Below are 18,227 nucleotides of genomic sequence, written 5' to 3' on the forward strand. Positions count from 1 at the left end.
GCTGCGCAAGCCAGCCCAGTAAATTGCTGTTTGTGTTTTCACACTTAGGCTATTTGCTTAAAAAAACAAACAAAAAAAAACGTTTGTTCAGGAAGTATTTTATATTCTTAAACATTGTTGATTATATTAGAGGACAGTCATTGTAAACTGTACTTGGTCTATTTCGGTTAAAGGATCGTGCAGGGCATATTACTGATTTTGTATTTTTGCACTTGGGCTATAAGCTCAATATTAAATATTTCGTTTGTTTAGAAATTATTTTATATTTTTAAACCATGTTAAATTATATTAGAGTAGAGGAAAGTCATTGTTAATGACGTTATTGTACTTGGTCTATTTCGGTTTAAGCATTGTGCAGGGCATAGCCGTATTACTGATTTTGTATTTTTGCACTTGGGCTATAAGCTCAATATTAAATATTTCGTTTGCTTAGAAATTATTTTATATTTTTAAACCATTTTAAATTATATTAGATAAGAGGAAATTCGTTCAGACATCATTTTTGTAGGCCAGGCTTTTGTAACCGATTTAGCCCCTACTGTTGCCACATTACCCCTTACGTTTTATTATATAAATCAGTTTCGAAGAGCCTGCATTTTTTTTATCATGTATAATAGAGGTCTGCGCGAGACTGATTTTTAAACCCACTCTTCCACGCTCCCGCGTTTCTGTCTCGTTACCGCTCCGCAAAAAAATTGCTTCTTTTAATCCCGCGCCCGCCCGCCACATACACATTTCTGCCGCTCCCGCCCCACGTTCCTAATATAAATTAAATAAACTACATTTAATGCTTCAAATTTACTTATATATTTATTAAAACAGCAGCGCTGAATAGTGTGGTCCCGTTCCTTACCCCAGTCCAAACACCATCGGTGTGTGCGTGTGTGTGTCGGTCCATCCTGCGCGTTGAGAGTTTTCTTTAGGTTTTTTTTTTTTACAATTATTACAGTTTTCTTAACTATTTATTAATTTGCTCCCGCATCGTCTGGATTAAACTCCCGCTCCAGCCAATAACAGTTCAGTTCTGTCCCGCGCGCAAGATATTCTGACGGGACCCGCGAGAACAGAAGTGGTTAGAGTGAGGTGGAACTCTGGAAAGGAGAAAAAAACGAATATCCGAATACCAAAATTAAAAACCGAATACCTACTCAACGAACGAATATCCGAATACCCGAATATTCGGGTCCAGCCCTAGTAAACACATTTTTGTTGAGAAACAGTAAAATCACATCATTTCAGTAGAGGAAATACACAATTAGAATTTTACGTAATTATATTGAATTATAATTACAGACAATAATGTTTTTTTTATCTTATGTATGTAAGAATTCAAGTTGCAAAGTACTAAAGCATCTCAAAAAAATTACCATCACTGATTGTGGAAACTTAACACTAGACCTCGAGCAGCTTGGACTGCGCGTCTCTCCACTCTTCCTCCAGACTCTGCTCCCTTTATTTGCAAATGAAATGTAAAATTTACTGATGGTCAGTGGTGGTTTGGTGAGTCATGTCATCTGCTGCTGTTGATCCACTGTGTTCTATTAAGTCCAAAGTAAGTGCAGAGTTTTCCCTAAAAATATTACAGCACTTCATGCTTCCCTCTGCTGACAACTTTTATGAAGATGCAGATTTCATTTTCCAGCAGGATTTGGCACAATGCCAACACTGCCAAAAGTACCATCTTAAATAATATTCTAATTTTCTGAGAAACTGTTTATTGGGTTTTCATTGGCTGTAAGCCATAATCATCAACAATAATAGAAAACAAATGGTTAAAATAGATCACTCTGTGTGTAATACATCTTTATAATATGAGTTTAACATTCTGAACTGAATAAGATGCACTTGTATACGGAAGCATTCGGAAGTGGCATCACATTTTCTTGGTTTGGAGTCTTCTGGGATGGGTTGCGTTTTCCTTATTGTCCCAACTTGTCTGATTTGGGGTTTTAAAAGATTCCAAAGGAAAGGTTCAGGTATCAGTTTATATAAGGAAAACAAGTCTGATAAATTAAGTTTAGTTTAATTAGTTACATGCTTCTGTACATTTGCAGATGTCCATCTATTCCTTCCTGAAGTTATAAAGAGCATTTCAGCCAGGACTGCTTTTGGATAATAAAAGAAAAAAAATCCAATCTGACCAGTATTTGAATTATATTGTAGATCCTAAATCAGGGGTTTCCTTTTTTGGAGCGGCCCTCGAGGTATTTTAGAAATAGAATGAAAGTTGGCCCGCTGTTAAGCAGGTTTTTATAATGTGAGATTCAAAGTTTGAACACTAGGTGTCAGACACAGGCCAAAGAGTCTAAAAGCGGCGAGAGTGAAGTTGTAGCGCAGAAAATGGGCCAAAGAGTCTAAAAGGGGCGAGAGTGCGCAGTTGTAGCGCAGAAAAACGGGCCAAAGAGTCTAAAAGCGGAGAGGGTGCTCAGTTGTAGCACAGAAAAACGGGCCAAAGAGTCTAAAAGTTGCCATAATTAAGGAGTTTAATATTAAGAGACCTCATGAAATGAAACATCAATTTGAAAAATCTTAGTTTACACAACACTGTCAAAGTTAGATAAAGATAGTAGGTCAAGTAAAATGGTGTGTAAATGAAAGTAATCAGCTAAATGTATTATTTAAAGTGGTATATTTCATTATTTGTTTTATTACAGAGTCTGTGGCCCGTGACTTCAAATATATTTCTCCTTCTGGCCCCCAACAAAAAACGTTTGCAAACCCCTGTCCTAAATGATCTAAATAAAAGTATTGCCATGACTATTTAGGAATTTCTAAAATTTTTAAAATAGTCTTTATTCTTTATTTTTACAGGCTCAAAAGTAATTAGACAGTTGATTTAAAAAGCAATTTCATAGCCAGGTTTGACTTCCTCCCTAATAATTAAATGACAAATATGGGTTTTTTGCTTTTTTGTGCTTTTGCTAGAATATAAAGAAGTAGCCTTAATACCTATCCAAATGGGTTTAGTTTCTAAGGGGCTCCTGGGGTAATTTTCTCTTTTATATGGGTTCCTCTTTGATTTTATTCCCGTCTGGAACGACCACGTTTGTGTTTTTCTCAGACGTCCTCTGAGCAAATTACAGGCTGAATTACCTACTGTTTTTACCTACTGTTTGCCTACTGAGGTTCATCACCTTGAGTTTAATAAAATATCTATTTGTCTACTTCTACGCACCGTATTTACACTTTGGGCTTGCGTTTCCGTGGAGATCCACATAAACACAACAGCGAGTGGAAATGGAGGAGCTACTGAATGTGACTGAGAAAGCCAAAAAACTCACTGGTCCTTTTTTCAATTGCAGTCTGGATGCCAGAGTTTTATCACTGAGTAGAAGTGTGAAATATTTTTCAGAGATTCAGACGCCCCCCTGAGAAACTAATCCCGTTCATTAGGGCTTTAGAGATCCAGTGCAATACTACATCACATCGTCTCTCAAACATGAAGGGTTCATACGGGTGCTTGAATTGTAACTGCATTTACTTTGCAATAAATCTGACTAAATAATTTTGCTTAAAGAAAAAAATTCAGAGCGTAAAATGAAAAAGGCTTTGCTCGTGCTTCTGCCTACGTGTGACAACAAACTCCGGTTCTTTTTTCGTAATCCAGGAAAAGTTGGCTCACGAGAAACCGGCTCTTTTTGGCCCCAGGTGCAACATAGTTCCACCACTTCTGTGTGTTATTTTTAAATAGGGACAGCAGGAGAGTTAGCTAGCTATGCTAAAAGCCAAACTTTGGATTTGTCTAAATAACAATAGTAATATTATTACTATTTGCCCAGCGTCAGCGCTGTAGAACGAGCCGATCCCCGGGGCTGTTTGCAGATATGTAATGCATTTAGAATCAAAACTTATTTTGCTTTAGTTTCTTTTCCTTCTTTTATTACCCAACACAATTCTGGTTGTGTTAACATAAACATAATAGCATCTCTTGCAGTGTGATAATAAATCCATAATTCCTGCTATTTACTCACTTAGAAATATTTTTTTCTCAGTAGCATAGTCGCTGTGAAGTGTGGAGAATAGTTTTGCGATATATTGAATATCGCTGAATCGTAGTTTTGAGATATCTGTTATCATTAATTTACCACAGCTAAAAGGTGCTGAAAAAACTTGAAAATGGTCCTTGAAAGTGCTTGAAAAGTGCTTGAATTTTACCTTGTAAAATGTGTATGAACCCTGAACATGGTGGCGGCAGTATTATGACATGGGCATGTATGGCTGTGAACAGCACTTGATAACTGATGATTGATTATTGATAATGTTCTTCTGATCTCAGTAGCAGAATGGAGTGTAAAGTTTGTAGAGCTCTACTCTCTGTATAGATTCATTCAAACTGTCCAAAACTGATGTGTAATGACCCACAATGCACTGCAAATGCATTCCAGTTTGAAGTTTGAAGGCTTCTTAAAACAATGGAATGTTCCCAAATGACCTGACCTCAACCCAGCTAAGCAGATTGTTATTTACTGAGGACAAAACATATGGTTAGCAAAACTGAAGTCAGCTGTAATAAAAGCCTGGCAAAACATCTCAGGAGAGGAATCTCAGCATTTGGTGATGTCCAGACCTTGGTTTCAGGTTTCAAGCAGTGAAGGACTACAAGACGTTTTCGACTACAAGTTTTTCCAATTACTTTTGAGCCTGTGTAAATGAAGTGACTGCAGAATGGCTCTAATTCCTATAAATGTAGAGATTGTGGAAGTTATCATGCTGTGTTCATCAGACAGTTCCGCCGTTATTAATGCTTTATATCATTCACTAACGATCATTAGCCCAACATCATGCTGTTCACCAAACTTGTATGTTTGGCTGTTTTCAGGTTCACAGTGAGCGGCTGCTTTGTGAGCCATATGTTGCTAAAATGAAAAATGTCCAAACAAATGTTATGATGCCCCTCGGCCAGCGGAGCCCAGCTGGAGCAGATGGATGATAACATCAACAAGCAGAGTATCCAGGGTGTGTGTGTTTTGCCATAACCGTTCGGAGTATTTGATTGCAGACAGTATAAAACCAACATATTTCATGTTTATCTGCTGAACTTCATTTCATTTTTGAATATTTAGCATTTTAGGTAATTTAAAACATTCTAAAATAAAAAGTCGGAAAGGAAATATAGGGCTGGTAATATATTAAAATAAAGGAATAATGATGCACTTTTAAATAAGTGATGACAACAGTTATTATAGTGAATGATTACAGTTATGAGTTGTTACAAAATAAGTATTCACAATGAAGCAATGTCTGTCAGAAAAGGATACATTATATGTCACAACTGAAATTATTTTGCGGGTAATAAGGGGGAAAAAACACTGTACAAAAGGTATATTCCGCCAAATCAGTGCCATTTCTGTCCCCAGGAAATAAATTACATATATAAATGTTCACACAAAATAACTTTACCCTGAAATATTATTATTAAAATCCTTCAGAGATGTAATTGTTTTGCATTGTTGTATGACTCCAAATCACGTCTATGCTTAAAAAATGTTTTTTTCATAATAAATCCCTAATATTTAAGTTAAAATAAAAAATGTAATTGTGTCCCTGGGTTTCACTCAGTCCTGTTACCGTAACACATCACCCCATCTAAACAATCTGGAACACTCTACAAGTCACATCTACAACAGGACATGACATCAACTGGTTCTGGTTCCCTCATTAGTTTTTCTGTATATTTGGTCTTATATTAACTGTGACTGAAGAGGTCAATCTCAATGCTTTGTCCTGTTACCTAAATTAATTCTTAGATCTTTTTTGTTTATTTTTAAAATAGGCATTTTGGGAAAATCACTAAAATGTGCTCATGCTATTAGCATAGCTGCCATTTAGCTATTTGCTATTTTTGTATGGTTTTATTATTCTATGATTAAAAACTTAGTCCTCTTATTTCAGTCCTGTTACTTATGATATAAAAAGTAACAGAAGTGAGTGTCAGTAACAGAAGTGAGTGTCAGTAACAGAAGTGAGTGCCAGTAACAGAAGTGAGTGTCAGTAACAGAAGTGAGTGCCAGTAACAGAAGTGAGTGCCAGTAACAGAAGTGAGTGCCAGTAACAGAAGTGAGTGCCAGTAACAGAAGTGAGTGTCAGTAACAGAAGTGAGTGTCAGTAACAGAAGTGAGTGTCAGTAACAGAAGTGAGTGCCAGTAACAGAAGTGAGTGCCAGTAACAGAAGTGAGTGTCAGTAACAGAAGTGAGTGTCAGTAACAGAAGTGAGTGTCAGTAACAGAAGTGAGTGCCAGTAACAGAAGTGAGTGCCAGTAACAGAAGTGAGTGTCAGTAACAGAAGTGAGTGCCAGTAACAGAAGTGAGTGCCAGTAACAGAAGTGAGTGCCAGTAACAGAAGTGAGTGCCAGTATCAGGAGTGAGTGCCAGTATCAGGAGTGAGTGCCAGTAACAGAAGTGAGTGTCAGTAACAGAAGTGAGTGTCAGTAACAGAAGTGAGTGTCAGTAACAGAAGTGAGTGTCAGTAACAGAAGTGAGTGTCAGTAACAGAAGTGAGTGCCAGTAACAGAAGTGAGTGCCAGTAACAGAAGTGAGTGCCAGTAACAGAAGTGAGTGCCAGTAACAGAAGTGAGTGTCAGTAACAGAAGTGAGTGCCAGTAACAGGAGTGAGTGCCGGTAACAGGAGTGAGTGCCGGTATCAGGAGTGAGTGCCGGTATCAGGAGTGAGTGCCGGTATCAGGAGTGAGTGCCGGTAACAGGAGTGAGTCCTCTGGTTTATTTATTTAATAATATAAATATTATTTAATTTAAACCACGTTTTTCCAATTCTGTTTGATTTATCATTAATCTATGTGTTTAATAAACTGCATGATAATAAAATTAATCAATTTTACGTTTGGGTCTTCTTGAAAAGATAAAAATGGCTTTAAATATTTTAGAAAAATACAATGTGCATGCATATATAGTGATTTTCTTTTTTGTCATAAATATCAATTATTTGAACATGTAGTCAACCATGTCTTTAAAATAAAGATTATCTTGGGAGAAAATAAAAGGAACTAGTGGACTTGCTTTAAAACATGCTTTTAAAATGTCACATGAGTTTTGGTAACAGGACTGAGAAAAATCTTAGAAACCTTGTAAAAAATTAAGTAAAGCTATCTGAGTTTGACCAGTACATGTTTGAATAGTTAAATACATGTGTTATTAGATTTAAAGTTGAAAAAATAAATAAATAAAATTAAGTTTGATTTGGAAGAGTTACAACAAGCAAATAGCACCTGTTTGGTGGAATGGCCCAAAAGCAGTTTAATTTATGTTACAAATAAATTGATAAATTAAAAATAAAAACATAAACAAATTAAAACTTAATTGTAATATTTTTATTATCAGTCTTTGGACAGTGGCTTATTAAAAAATTATTTGGTGCATCTCTAATCTGATCCCATACCAGATTAGGCCTGTCTCACTAATTTGTCAGGTTTGTGATTTATTGTACAATATTTTGAACATGACCTTATTCGTTTTTGTTGACCTTAGCATTTATATAGGATATTTACACATTTTTATGTTCTTAGTCATTGAATGTTGGATGCTTATTAAAATATTCTAGAATTATAATGCTATTTTATTATCATTGCATCAGTGACACGATGGTTTGAAAATGACGACAATATTATTTGTTGCATTAATTTTTGTATAAAAAAATATTGTCCAAGCCAAAGCAGTTACAGTGCCGCTATCTTAGATGGATATACAGTGGCTTGTGAACAGCATATAATCCGATTGCACAGAAGAGGCCCATCTTCTCTCCGCTCAAATCTGCATTTGCTTGCCCAGAGTCCAGTCCAGAGAGCGTGCGGTCTGCGGACCTGACTGCCACTCGCAGCCTTGTCATTAAACTAACCCCTGCACACGAAGCCGATCCAAATCACTACCATATGCTGCGGTAAGGCCGGTTCCCAGCAGCTAAGAAGCTCCCAGCCTACTCTCTAATTTGTCAGAGCAAAATTAGACATGGGGGGGGGGGCATGGGGGCTGGAGGCCTGGTGTGGCCCTGCAGTCACTCGCTCTGAGTTTTGTCTTATTTTTTAACAACACCAGTGAAATTGCTGAAGATGTAGCTAAAACTCAGGCTTGTAGCTGGTTGTGTTGTTTAGATAGTGTATGACTATAGTACTAAATAACGTCTGCTTTTAAGGGGTAGACAAAAATTGTTACACCGCCTTTTTTATGTGTTAAGATGAACCTGAGAAGTGTTGAAGGGCTACATGCTAGGCTAAACCTGGGAAATCACCCATAAAGCCCTGATCTTAGTCCCACTACGTGAGGAGATACATGTTAGGCTAAACCTGGGAAATCACCAGTGAATACCTGATCTTAGTTTCAATATGTAAAGAGCTAATTGCTAGGCTAAACCTGAGAAATTTCCCATGAAACACTGATCTTAGTCCCACAATGTGAGAAGCTACATGCTAGGCTAAACCTAAGAAATCACTCATGAATACCTAATCTCAGTTCCACTACGTGAAGAGCTACATGCTAGGCTAAACCCGAGAAATCACCCATAAGTCCCTGATCTTAGTCTGAAACCCTGAAGAGCTGCACACTAGGCTTACTACACTGTAGTGTTGTGTTAGCTATGGCTGCAAAACAAGACCGTAATTCTTAAAAAAACAAAACAAAACCAAAAAAATCTTTCAAAATTAAAAAATGGTTTTTTGGTGAGTTAAAAAACTTTTGTTTATTTATAGTAAGCTGAGATTTCCAATATTTTTTCTAATAGTGAGTTTTAGTGATGTTTCTCCAGAACTAAGGCTGGGTGCAGCAGCATTAGCTTTAGCCGCTAACCACAGCACAAGTAGGGGAGTTTTCTGGTAACCCAGGGCGCTGTTAGCTAGCGGTTCGTTCCACATAGCTTGTTTTAACACAGCAGACACGCAGACTACAGTCTAGTGCTGGGCGGCATGAACAAAAATGCATATCACGGTATTTTGCATGTATCTGATGGTTTCACGGCATGTCATTTTTTTATTATCATTACTTCTTTATATTTACTTGCACAACTAGGTTTAAATATAGGTTTGTGACTTACTGTACTGTTAGGAGTACATATAAAATAAAAAATTAGGGCTTTAAATTAAGGCTTTAATTACTATTTGGTTTACTTTGTCCTGCAAAATTACACAATATGTGAAGGGATCAGACTGCATTAGCAGAAAAACAAAAGATTAAAAAGAGACATTTCTCAAAGGTTCTATTGCACAAGTAAGCCACAAGTTTAAAATCAATTTCAAATATAGTGTTATTATTATTGAAGCCATTAGAGGCATTTAAGTATTTAAGCAGCTGTTTGTCAGTTTATCACAGTTCCCTTGGTTCTCCAGTTAACAAATACATTTGGCTCAGTGTGCATTAATATTCTTCTTCACGCAGCAGAATTAATATAATTAAAAGGGCTATAGTTATTCATATTGCAAGGAGCAGCAGCAGAAGCTCCAAGAGTTCTGTTCTCATATTTCTTTGGGCAGGACAGCGTGAGGTTTCGCTGAGCTACCGTTACTGCAATATAAGCTTGTTGTGCTTACTGGCTAGTAGGGGTGTGCCATATCTTATCATACGCGATAATATCGGCAAAAATTTTGAATATCGTGAATGATATTATACACATCAAAGCACTACTTTTTTGCCTTTTTTAGCTAAATAAAAATTCACACTTCTCATTTCCCATTGTATATCTACTAGAGACAAATATATATATATATAAATGTCCAGTATCGTTTATTTTACTTTAATGCTGGATATATGGATATATTTTGAGTGCATTATTAGTATGACATTCTGGATCATCGACTTCTGTTACAAATCTGATAAAATTATAATTTTGAAATATCTCAATTAGCCATATCATATTGCATGCAATAATAAAATTCTAAATATTTTTTTTCTAATTCAGTGTTTTATCATATCACCAAAAGTATCGTTATCGTGAAAATACCATGAAATATCGTGATATTATTTTAGAGCCATAACGCCCACTTCTGCTGGCTAGTATTAACTAGCAAGCTCTGCTACTGGGTTTCTTTGCTGATGCTGTTCTACACAACGCTCTGCCGCGCCTCTAAATTCCCCCTGTAGTACTATTGGACCTACAGTCCAATATACTCACCTCTGAACAGCTAAAAAGTGTGTGGTTAGCGGCTAATGCTAATGCTGCTGCACCCAGCCTTAGTGCTGGAGAAACTTCACTGAAAACTCACCCTCACTCTTATAACGCTGTACTTCAGCGGAGTGGCTTTACTAATTCTTAATACCTGTCTAGTAGAATTTATGCATAAGGCGCACAGAATTATAAAGCACACTGTTGTTTTTTGCTGCACCTTATAATCCGAAAAATACATGATGATTATTTTGATTAGTCGATTAGTCTGTGATTATAAGTCTGCTGGCTAATCCTCTGGTGAGGGTTAACGGATGAAGGGTGGTGCCAGGGTGGTTCTATGCAAGCTTTTTGGAACACTGGATAAGAGCAGGGTTGAGGAACATCAGTAGCTAACAGCAGTTGGAGGGCCTGAGCTAGCTGATCTAATGCAGGTTTGTCTCATCCTTTTATTGTAAGATGAATTATTCATAATTTTATGTGACCACAATCGGCGACCCTTTCTTGAGAACCCTGAAGGAGTGTGGGAATGGAGGCGGGGCTTAAAAAAAAAAAAAAAAAAAAAAAAAAGGGCAGCTAGTGTTGCCCTTTAACCTATTCTCACCTTCTACAAAGGAACAGGAAATGGGTCTTCCTCTGCCTTCTGTAGCTCTTTTCCTTCTTCTGCAGCAGGATTGGATCGGATGTCGGCGTTGCTGCTGGGCGTTTGTGTCGCGGCTTTGTACGATACTGTAATTCTAGGACTGCTTGGTCATAAAGATGCACAGAGTTTGTGGGCTCGCTGTAGGTGGACGACTTGAAAAGAGAGCTTTGTATCTCCCAACCTTCCGAAAAGTCACAGGTCCAAGTCTCCCTCACATCCCAGCATGCACTTCACATTTGAATGAATACACCACTTGTCTGTCTTGCTGTGTGGGTCAAGATATCCCCCCTTTCCCCAATACACACATGCTTGTGTGCGCACACACATTTAGAAACACACTCAGACACACACACACACATATACTGGCTGGAAGAATCTACAGCCTGTACCGTCAGTCTGCCCAGAAAGTTTGGAGAGAAGCTGATGTTCTGGGAAGTGAACCCTGCTGGAGAACTCATTCAGGACAGCGGCTGCTGAGTTCTCTGAAGCTGGAGTTTATAGATCTTCACAGCGCTGTACTAAGAGTTATGATGCCTTCATTGGCCGTGATGTTCTTGAGGTCTTTGATGTCAAAGAGACGAAGTGAAACTAAACTTCCACAGAAGGATGCAGAAGTTCACATCAGCAGGCTGAGGTGCTTCTACAGCTGCTACTAGTGTTTGGACTAAGGCACAATGTTCCACAGAAGGCGACACGGCTCTTACGAGCTGAAGACAATTCCAGGCTCTTCAAATGAGTTGGAGACACAAGAGGAGAAGTACACATGGATGTCGCTCATGGACGCCACCCAGGTCTTCCAGGGTAAGGCCCTTAATCAGGTTGCTGGGATGGGATGGGCCTGTCGCTACAGATAGGGACCGTCTTTTTTTGTTTGTCGTCATTTTGTTTGTCTGTATGACTGTATGGCTCTTCTGACCTGGTCCTTGAGGGTGTGGCTTAAATTGTGAGGATCAAAATACTGTACTTTTGACTTGAGCAAGTAATGCACAGCAAGCAATGCTCAGCAACAGGTATAGTAGGATGCCATTAGCTTGCCTGAATTTAGGCCCATGTACATTCTTTTTTAGAAATCAAGTACATTTCGACAATATTCTTTATATTAGGGGAACACATATAACAATACAGGTTTTATGATTCTATATATTGACAAAAAGTACTGTAACAATGTATTTTCCCCACAGATTTCTTTGTTGAGCATGATTGGCCTGTTTAAGATCATGCCACAGTATCTCAATCAGACTTTGACTTGGCCATTCCAATACTTTCATTTATTTATTTATTTATTTTCAAGCCATTTTAAAGTGGATTTGCTGGTGTGCTTTGGGTCATTGTCCTGCTGCAGAACCCAAGTACACCTGAGCTTAAGGTAACAAACTGATTGGCATTCTCTTTCAGGATTTTCTGGTAGAGAGCAGAATTCATGGTTCCCTCAATAAAAGAAAGTTGTCCAACAAGGTGACGACAAGGTGGAGCAGTGGGTAGCGCTGTCTCCTAACAGCAAGACGGCTTTGCACTTCCTCCCACAGTCAGATGAAATTCAAATAGGTGTGAGTTAATGTATTTGTGTGTCTGTCTGCCCTGCGATGGATTGGCGGCCTGGGATAGGCTCTATCCTTCCCCCGCGACCCTGACAGATAAAGTGGGTATTGACGATGGGTGGATGTCCGGGTCCCGAAGCAGCAAAGCAGACCCAGAACATTACACTACCACCAAATTTTTTTACTTTCAGTGTGATGTTCTTTTTTTTTTTATTAATCATTAGTATAAATGTTAGTTATGCCAGATAAAACAGGACGCACACCTTCCAAACCGTTCCACTCTCGTCTCATTAGTCCACAGAATATTTTCCCAATGTCCTGAGGATCATCAAGATGTTTGTTGGCAAATGTGAGTCAGGCCTTTGTGTTGTTTTGGGTCAGCACTGTTGTTTTTGTTTCCATGGAACTCTCGCATGGATGCCAGTTTTTGCCCAGGAACACTGACCTTACCTGAGGCAAGTAAGGCCTGCAGTTTTTTTTGGGACCTTCTGGATGAGTTGCCCATGCCCTTTTGGAGTAATTGAAATAGGCCGGTCACTCCTGGGTAGGGGTGAAACGATTACTCGAGTAAATCGAGTAACTCGATTCACAAAATTGATCGATTAATTTTCTGTGCCTCGAGTAATCGTTTATTTAATTAATAAACTCAGCGCCCCAATGCGATAGGTGTCAATCTTAATAAATGCACGGCCATGAACTTATTATTAGAGTTATTAGTCTTAGTGATGTAATTAGACCCAAATAGTCCAACATATAAATAAAGAAAAAAGCAACATTTGTAATACTTGTGTGTCACAATTATTGCACAGGTCCTGATATATTTTGGAGAAGCGGCTTGGTGGTAAAAGAATGCAGCACACTGATCCAACACTGGCAGAACTGACAACGTCTCAGAAGCTAAGATGCACAACACAAAGACGATGTTTATGCCTTTTTTATTGATTTATACCCTATATTTGTTATTTACAAGAAATCCAAATGTGAAAGTAATGTAATTAAATTTATTTTTTTTATTGTGGTATTTATTTATTTATTGTGTTTTATTTATTTGTATTTGCAATTTGGAAATGTTGTGAATTAAAACATATAACTTATCTAAAAAAGGAAACCAATTGGTCATTCATTATTGAGTAAAATTCCTTTTTAATTGCTCTTTAACAAAAAAAATCTTTATCCGATTACTCGATTAATCGAATCGATTTTTCAGTAGAGTACCCGATTACAAAAAGAATCGATAGCTGCAGCCCTACTCCTGGGAAGGTTCACCAGTGTTCCATGCTTTCTCTTTTTGTGAGTAATGGCTCTCACTATCTCTCACTCATTTATAAATGATTACTAATGATTTAGTGGGAAGGTTTTTTACACAGAAAGCTAAATAAACCACTGTCTGACACCAGTCTTTATGACTAATTTAATAATTAGAATTAATACTGTGTTTTTGGAAATCAGTACAGCATTGCAAATGAAAATATTGCAATACTATCTGATGCAATATATTTCCCAGCCCTACTAGTAAGTTTATGTTCCTTCATATGTTCTCAGTGTTTTGATGGTGTACTTGTTGTAGTATCACGTTGAACAGCTCAGTTGGTCTGTGATACCCGGAGAAGTTGATTACTTTGGAAAACCACTTCCCGGCTGCTTGATTACTACAGCTCGTTCAGCAAATCCCAGGCAATGGGGGGATGATAATCCTGGACCTAAAGCCTCCAACAACCAGGACAACTTAAGACCTCCTGCTGGTTGTGTTTTGACATTCTCAATTCGCTGTGTCCTGCTGGAACTGTTGCTGGCATCGCTGGCATTAGCCTGGTGTTCCTCCAGGAGGCTCGAAGCAGACGTGCGTTACATAAAGGTATTTCCGGCTCAGACGCAGACGGTGGATGTGCTGAGCGCTCACCTCCTCGGAGGCTCCGAAAGAGGCTGGATAAACAGAGGTGCATGAAAAACAGTCGCTGGCATTCTGCACATTCCTCGCCTGGACCGTGCACTGGAGGTTCCCCTCGCCTCTCTGCCTAAACAAGGAGAACTGGACGTTTCTGAGATGGAAGGATGGTAGGAAGGAGAGGGATGGAATGTGGTGGTGTGGGTCTGTGTGTAGTGGAGGATGATGAAAGGCCTGGCCCGGACCGGTGGGTAGCGAGCTGTTCCCAGGATGTGGGAACGGTGGGTGAGGCAGTGCAGGCACAGGTGCCAGACCCTTGCTTGCTGCTGTCAGTTGTGGCCCACTTAATGAATCGTGTCTCATCAGATCATCGTAGGTGTGTGTTGGAGTCTGTAGAAGTCTGTGAACGCTTTACGTGATAGCAGGGCCTTCAGCATGCACGAATTACGGAATCATTGGCTTGATGGTTATAGTTTGTGACGCGGAGTATCAGGTGTGCTTCAGTGGAGATTGGTCAGGAATGTGGAATAATGCGGTCCCTCAGGGCATGTTTGGGAATCTTTGTTCCAAACAATTAGAGGTTTAGACTTGCACTGGATCACATTGTGGTGTCAATGAGACTGGTGTCAATACTGTATAAAAAAAATTGGACCGTATAAAAAATGCAAATAAAAACAAAACATGATGTTTTTTTCATTTACTTTGATGTTCATTTGATTACAGACAATATATACCCAAAATATTTCATGTTTAGTAAAAAAAGAAAAGAACTAAATAATAGAGGTGTGCCAAAAAATCGATTCACATAAGAATCTTGATTCTCATTTACTACGATTCAGAATCGATTTAAAATGTCCCAAAATCGATTCTGAGGGGCGGGTTTTAGACTGATTTTGGGCTGGGTATTTTTGTTGGACCTGGCAACCCTGGGGATAGCGCTTGTCCCTTCAAACGGAGATCTTCCAGACACACACAGAGCGTAGGTGTTTGAGAATCACCGGTAAGATGGCAGAACAAGCATTATATTACCTTAGATTAACGTGTAGTTTTAATGTTTTATGGCAGAATGCTTCATAACAAGCATAAAAAAGATCGCTAGTAGTTAGTTTCAGTAACTGTTAGCTAGCTAACTAGCTAACTTTCCAGTTCCACCTTAAATAACGCTACAGGTGGCAGCGGGCTGCAGCATTTAAGGCGGAACGGAAAAATAACAATAAGCTAATCAGAGCTAATTTCAGCTCCTCATCACAGAGGAATTAAGGAATGGACAATATGAATTAATTTCTCCACCTCCTGCTCCCTTTCTGAAGAAATACAACGACCTTAAATTAACTAGTTAATCAGCAGCTGCTCCTGAACTTTAGCGCTCCAGTGCTATCATCACATCAGCCCAGCAGCGTCACCTACACACCACCGCTAGTAGCCTGGTAATAAAGCAGTGTTATTTATTATTTATTTATTGTTCATTAACGTCATTGTGATATCCCAGTGATTCCTCTGTCACTGAGGACCCACATTCCTGCACATTTTATTGTTTTTGTAACACATTACCTGCTTCAGGACCAGTGTATATTTTGGAGGCTTTTTTCAATAAGATTCATAAGCCAGAAGCAGAAATTTTTATAAATCAAATCGTTTTGAATCAAAAATCGATTTTGAATCGAATCGTGGCCCCCAAAATCGGAATCGAATCGAATCGTGAGATAGTAAACGATTCCCACCCCTACTAAATAATGCAGTTTCAACAGGTGATGTCAACAAGTCATCATGACTTGGTACAAGAGCAGGATCCACAAAAGACTGAGTCTTTCGGGGGCAAAAATGGGCATTAGATTTTCAGTTTGTAACAGATGTTTGAGAATTATTTTGATATGTTCAAAAACAATGTTTCTCAAAAAAGATTGGAAGGAATTTGCTTATTTCTGCCACTAAAGTCGGCTATATTATCATTAAAGGAATAATTGGTACTAAATGTGAGCGAGTGTGTGAAATGGCTACAGGAGTCCAATTTCCAACACTGGATAAAGTTTTCTGCCCCAGACGCAACGCTTACGGGGGTTGCCAGATATTCCCCGATCAGCTACAGTGTCCAGAATGCATACAATCTCTACTAAAGTAGTAGTGGTGGTAGTAAATTGCCTAGCTATGGTCAGAAACCTTACTAAAGCTTAGTGATTAACGGTTCAGCAGAAAAATAGCCAGCTTGCCTATTTCCATAGCTGCAGCACACTGTTTGCATGCTATTGTGTCCTATACCTGTCAACCCTGAATGTGGAAATGGGACTGGGGCAATGGCCCCACCCAGATTTATATGATGCAATAAGAAAATACTGCCTGAAGCTCTGCTGACAAGAAAGGACAATGCTAAAACTTGTTTCCTTAATATCTGATGTGTCCTGTTCACGTTATGAGCTATTAGAGAAAATGTCATGCTTAATGGTCCTTTTAAACCATTCAAGGAATTGAGAAGAATTTCAGTGTGCATAAAAGGTAAGGGTACAAGCCTAAGCTTAACACCCATGATCTCCAATCCCTCAGACTGCACTGCATTAATAACCATTTTTCATGGGCTAGGCATTACTATATTCACAAATACCACTTTACTGTGCAAAGCCTTAAGAATCCTTATATTTCTTTTTTTTCACACTATAAGGCACTTTTAAAATCCTTACATTTTAACAAAAATTGTCAGTGCGCCTTTTAATCCAATGCACCTTATGTATGATTTTTACAGATCAGGTCGTAAGGAGCAGTAAAGCCACTCTGTTGAATTGCAGCTTCATACAAGAGTTTCAGTTTAGTTCTCCCGCACAGAGACTCGAGACTGAAGCAGTGTTAGCATTAGCCGCTAATTGCGCTAAGTGCTAGCTATTTCGCAGTTCAGGTGTGAGTATTATAGGCCTGTCGCCTGCTCCTAACCCCGGCTAACACAGCATTAGCCTTTAACTGTGCTTTTTTGGCATTGAGGGGCAAGTATTTCGGACTGTTGTCTGCGCGTTTACTGTGTTAAAACAAGCTACATGTGTGGAACCGGTGGCTAATATCGCCTTGCAGTTAGCAGCTAATGCTAATACTGCTCCTCTTAGCCTTATAAGCTTACTGTAAATAAAATTTCTTCTGTAGTAGCTTGACCCTGCTCTTCACTGTCTTTTGAGAATCCATCTGCTCTTATTAACAATCTGGATCTGATGGTCCGTAATCGACTCAAGTGGTGTATTTTTATCTGTGGAGTTAAAAGTAGAGAAAGAAAAATTGGGGGGAAACTTTTGGCCAAAACGAAGCACTTTTCTCAGAAAGTCTGGAGGGTTTTAGAAGGGAGGATTCGTTTCACTAATTTAAAGGAAAACCGCCGTACCATCCAGCAGCGCTGTAATGTCTGGAAATCTCAGCAGCAGGAGCAGCAGCAGTGCGCCAGCTTTTTGCTTTTTTGCTTTCTGCTTCTCTCTCTCCCTCTCTCTTCGATCTATCTTCTCTCTTTGCTTTTATTATTCTACCTCTTTCTCCTCCCCCCAGTCATTTCCTCTCCTCTCTCTCTCTCTCTCTTTTTCTCTCTGTGTTTAATAAGATTACTTTGCTTGTCATTATTTTTGTCGTTTGGCCTGGTTGGCCCGGTTGCCTGAGCTGGTCTCTCTTCACATTCCGGAGCTTCAGAGAAAAGCACATGCTGATTGGGAATGAAGAGACGAGGGTTTGATTTATAGATGCAATAAGATGTTTATTACGATTTATTATGCTTGGATTCAACATGCCTTGCATTTCACAGCCAAATTGAATATACTGCCCTGGCTGTCCACTCTCTGTTTGTCCTTGACCATGCAGCTCTCTCTTTTGGGGGTATTTTGTTGTATATCGCAATTCTGGCTGGGGAATGAACTGAACATTAGTGAAAAATGATCTTCAGAATCTTATTTGACATAATATTGAAAATAGACTGTTGGCGGGGTATAAGATAGCAATGAGCATCACAAAGCACCTAGCACAGGGTGTAGGATAGGTCCCCAGTCCTCGCTTTCATATCTGAACACAATCTGTATTTGTATCTGAAATATTCCTGAATCA

At 38.8% G+C, this 18,227-nt stretch overlaps 1 protein-coding gene across 4 annotated transcripts in view; it reads left to right on the forward strand.

Annotated features, from left to right (window-relative positions):
* plekhg5a (pleckstrin homology domain containing, family G (with RhoGef domain) member 5a) overlaps positions 1-18,227 on the forward strand; it is a 109,743-nt gene that overhangs the window by 5,299 nt on the left and 86,217 nt on the right. For 2 of the 4 annotated variants that reach the window (XM_049471569.1, XM_022682666.2), the window contains exon 1: positions 11,405-11,546. The exons of 1 other annotated variant lie outside the window; for it this stretch is intronic. In XM_049471569.1, coding sequence (XP_049327526.1) covers positions 11,420-11,546 — 127 coding nt within the window. In that variant the 5' untranslated portion in view covers positions 11,405-11,419. Of the gene's footprint in view, positions 1-11,404; positions 11,547-14,242; positions 14,339-18,227 lie in introns of those variants that run through there. One more of the 4 variants, XM_049471572.1, reaches the window with a different exon arrangement.

Source organism: Astyanax mexicanus, chromosome 24, assembly GCF_023375975.1.
Source record: "Astyanax mexicanus isolate ESR-SI-001 chromosome 24, AstMex3_surface, whole genome shotgun sequence".
NCBI lineage: Eukaryota > Metazoa > Chordata > Actinopteri > Characiformes > Acestrorhamphidae > Astyanax > Astyanax mexicanus.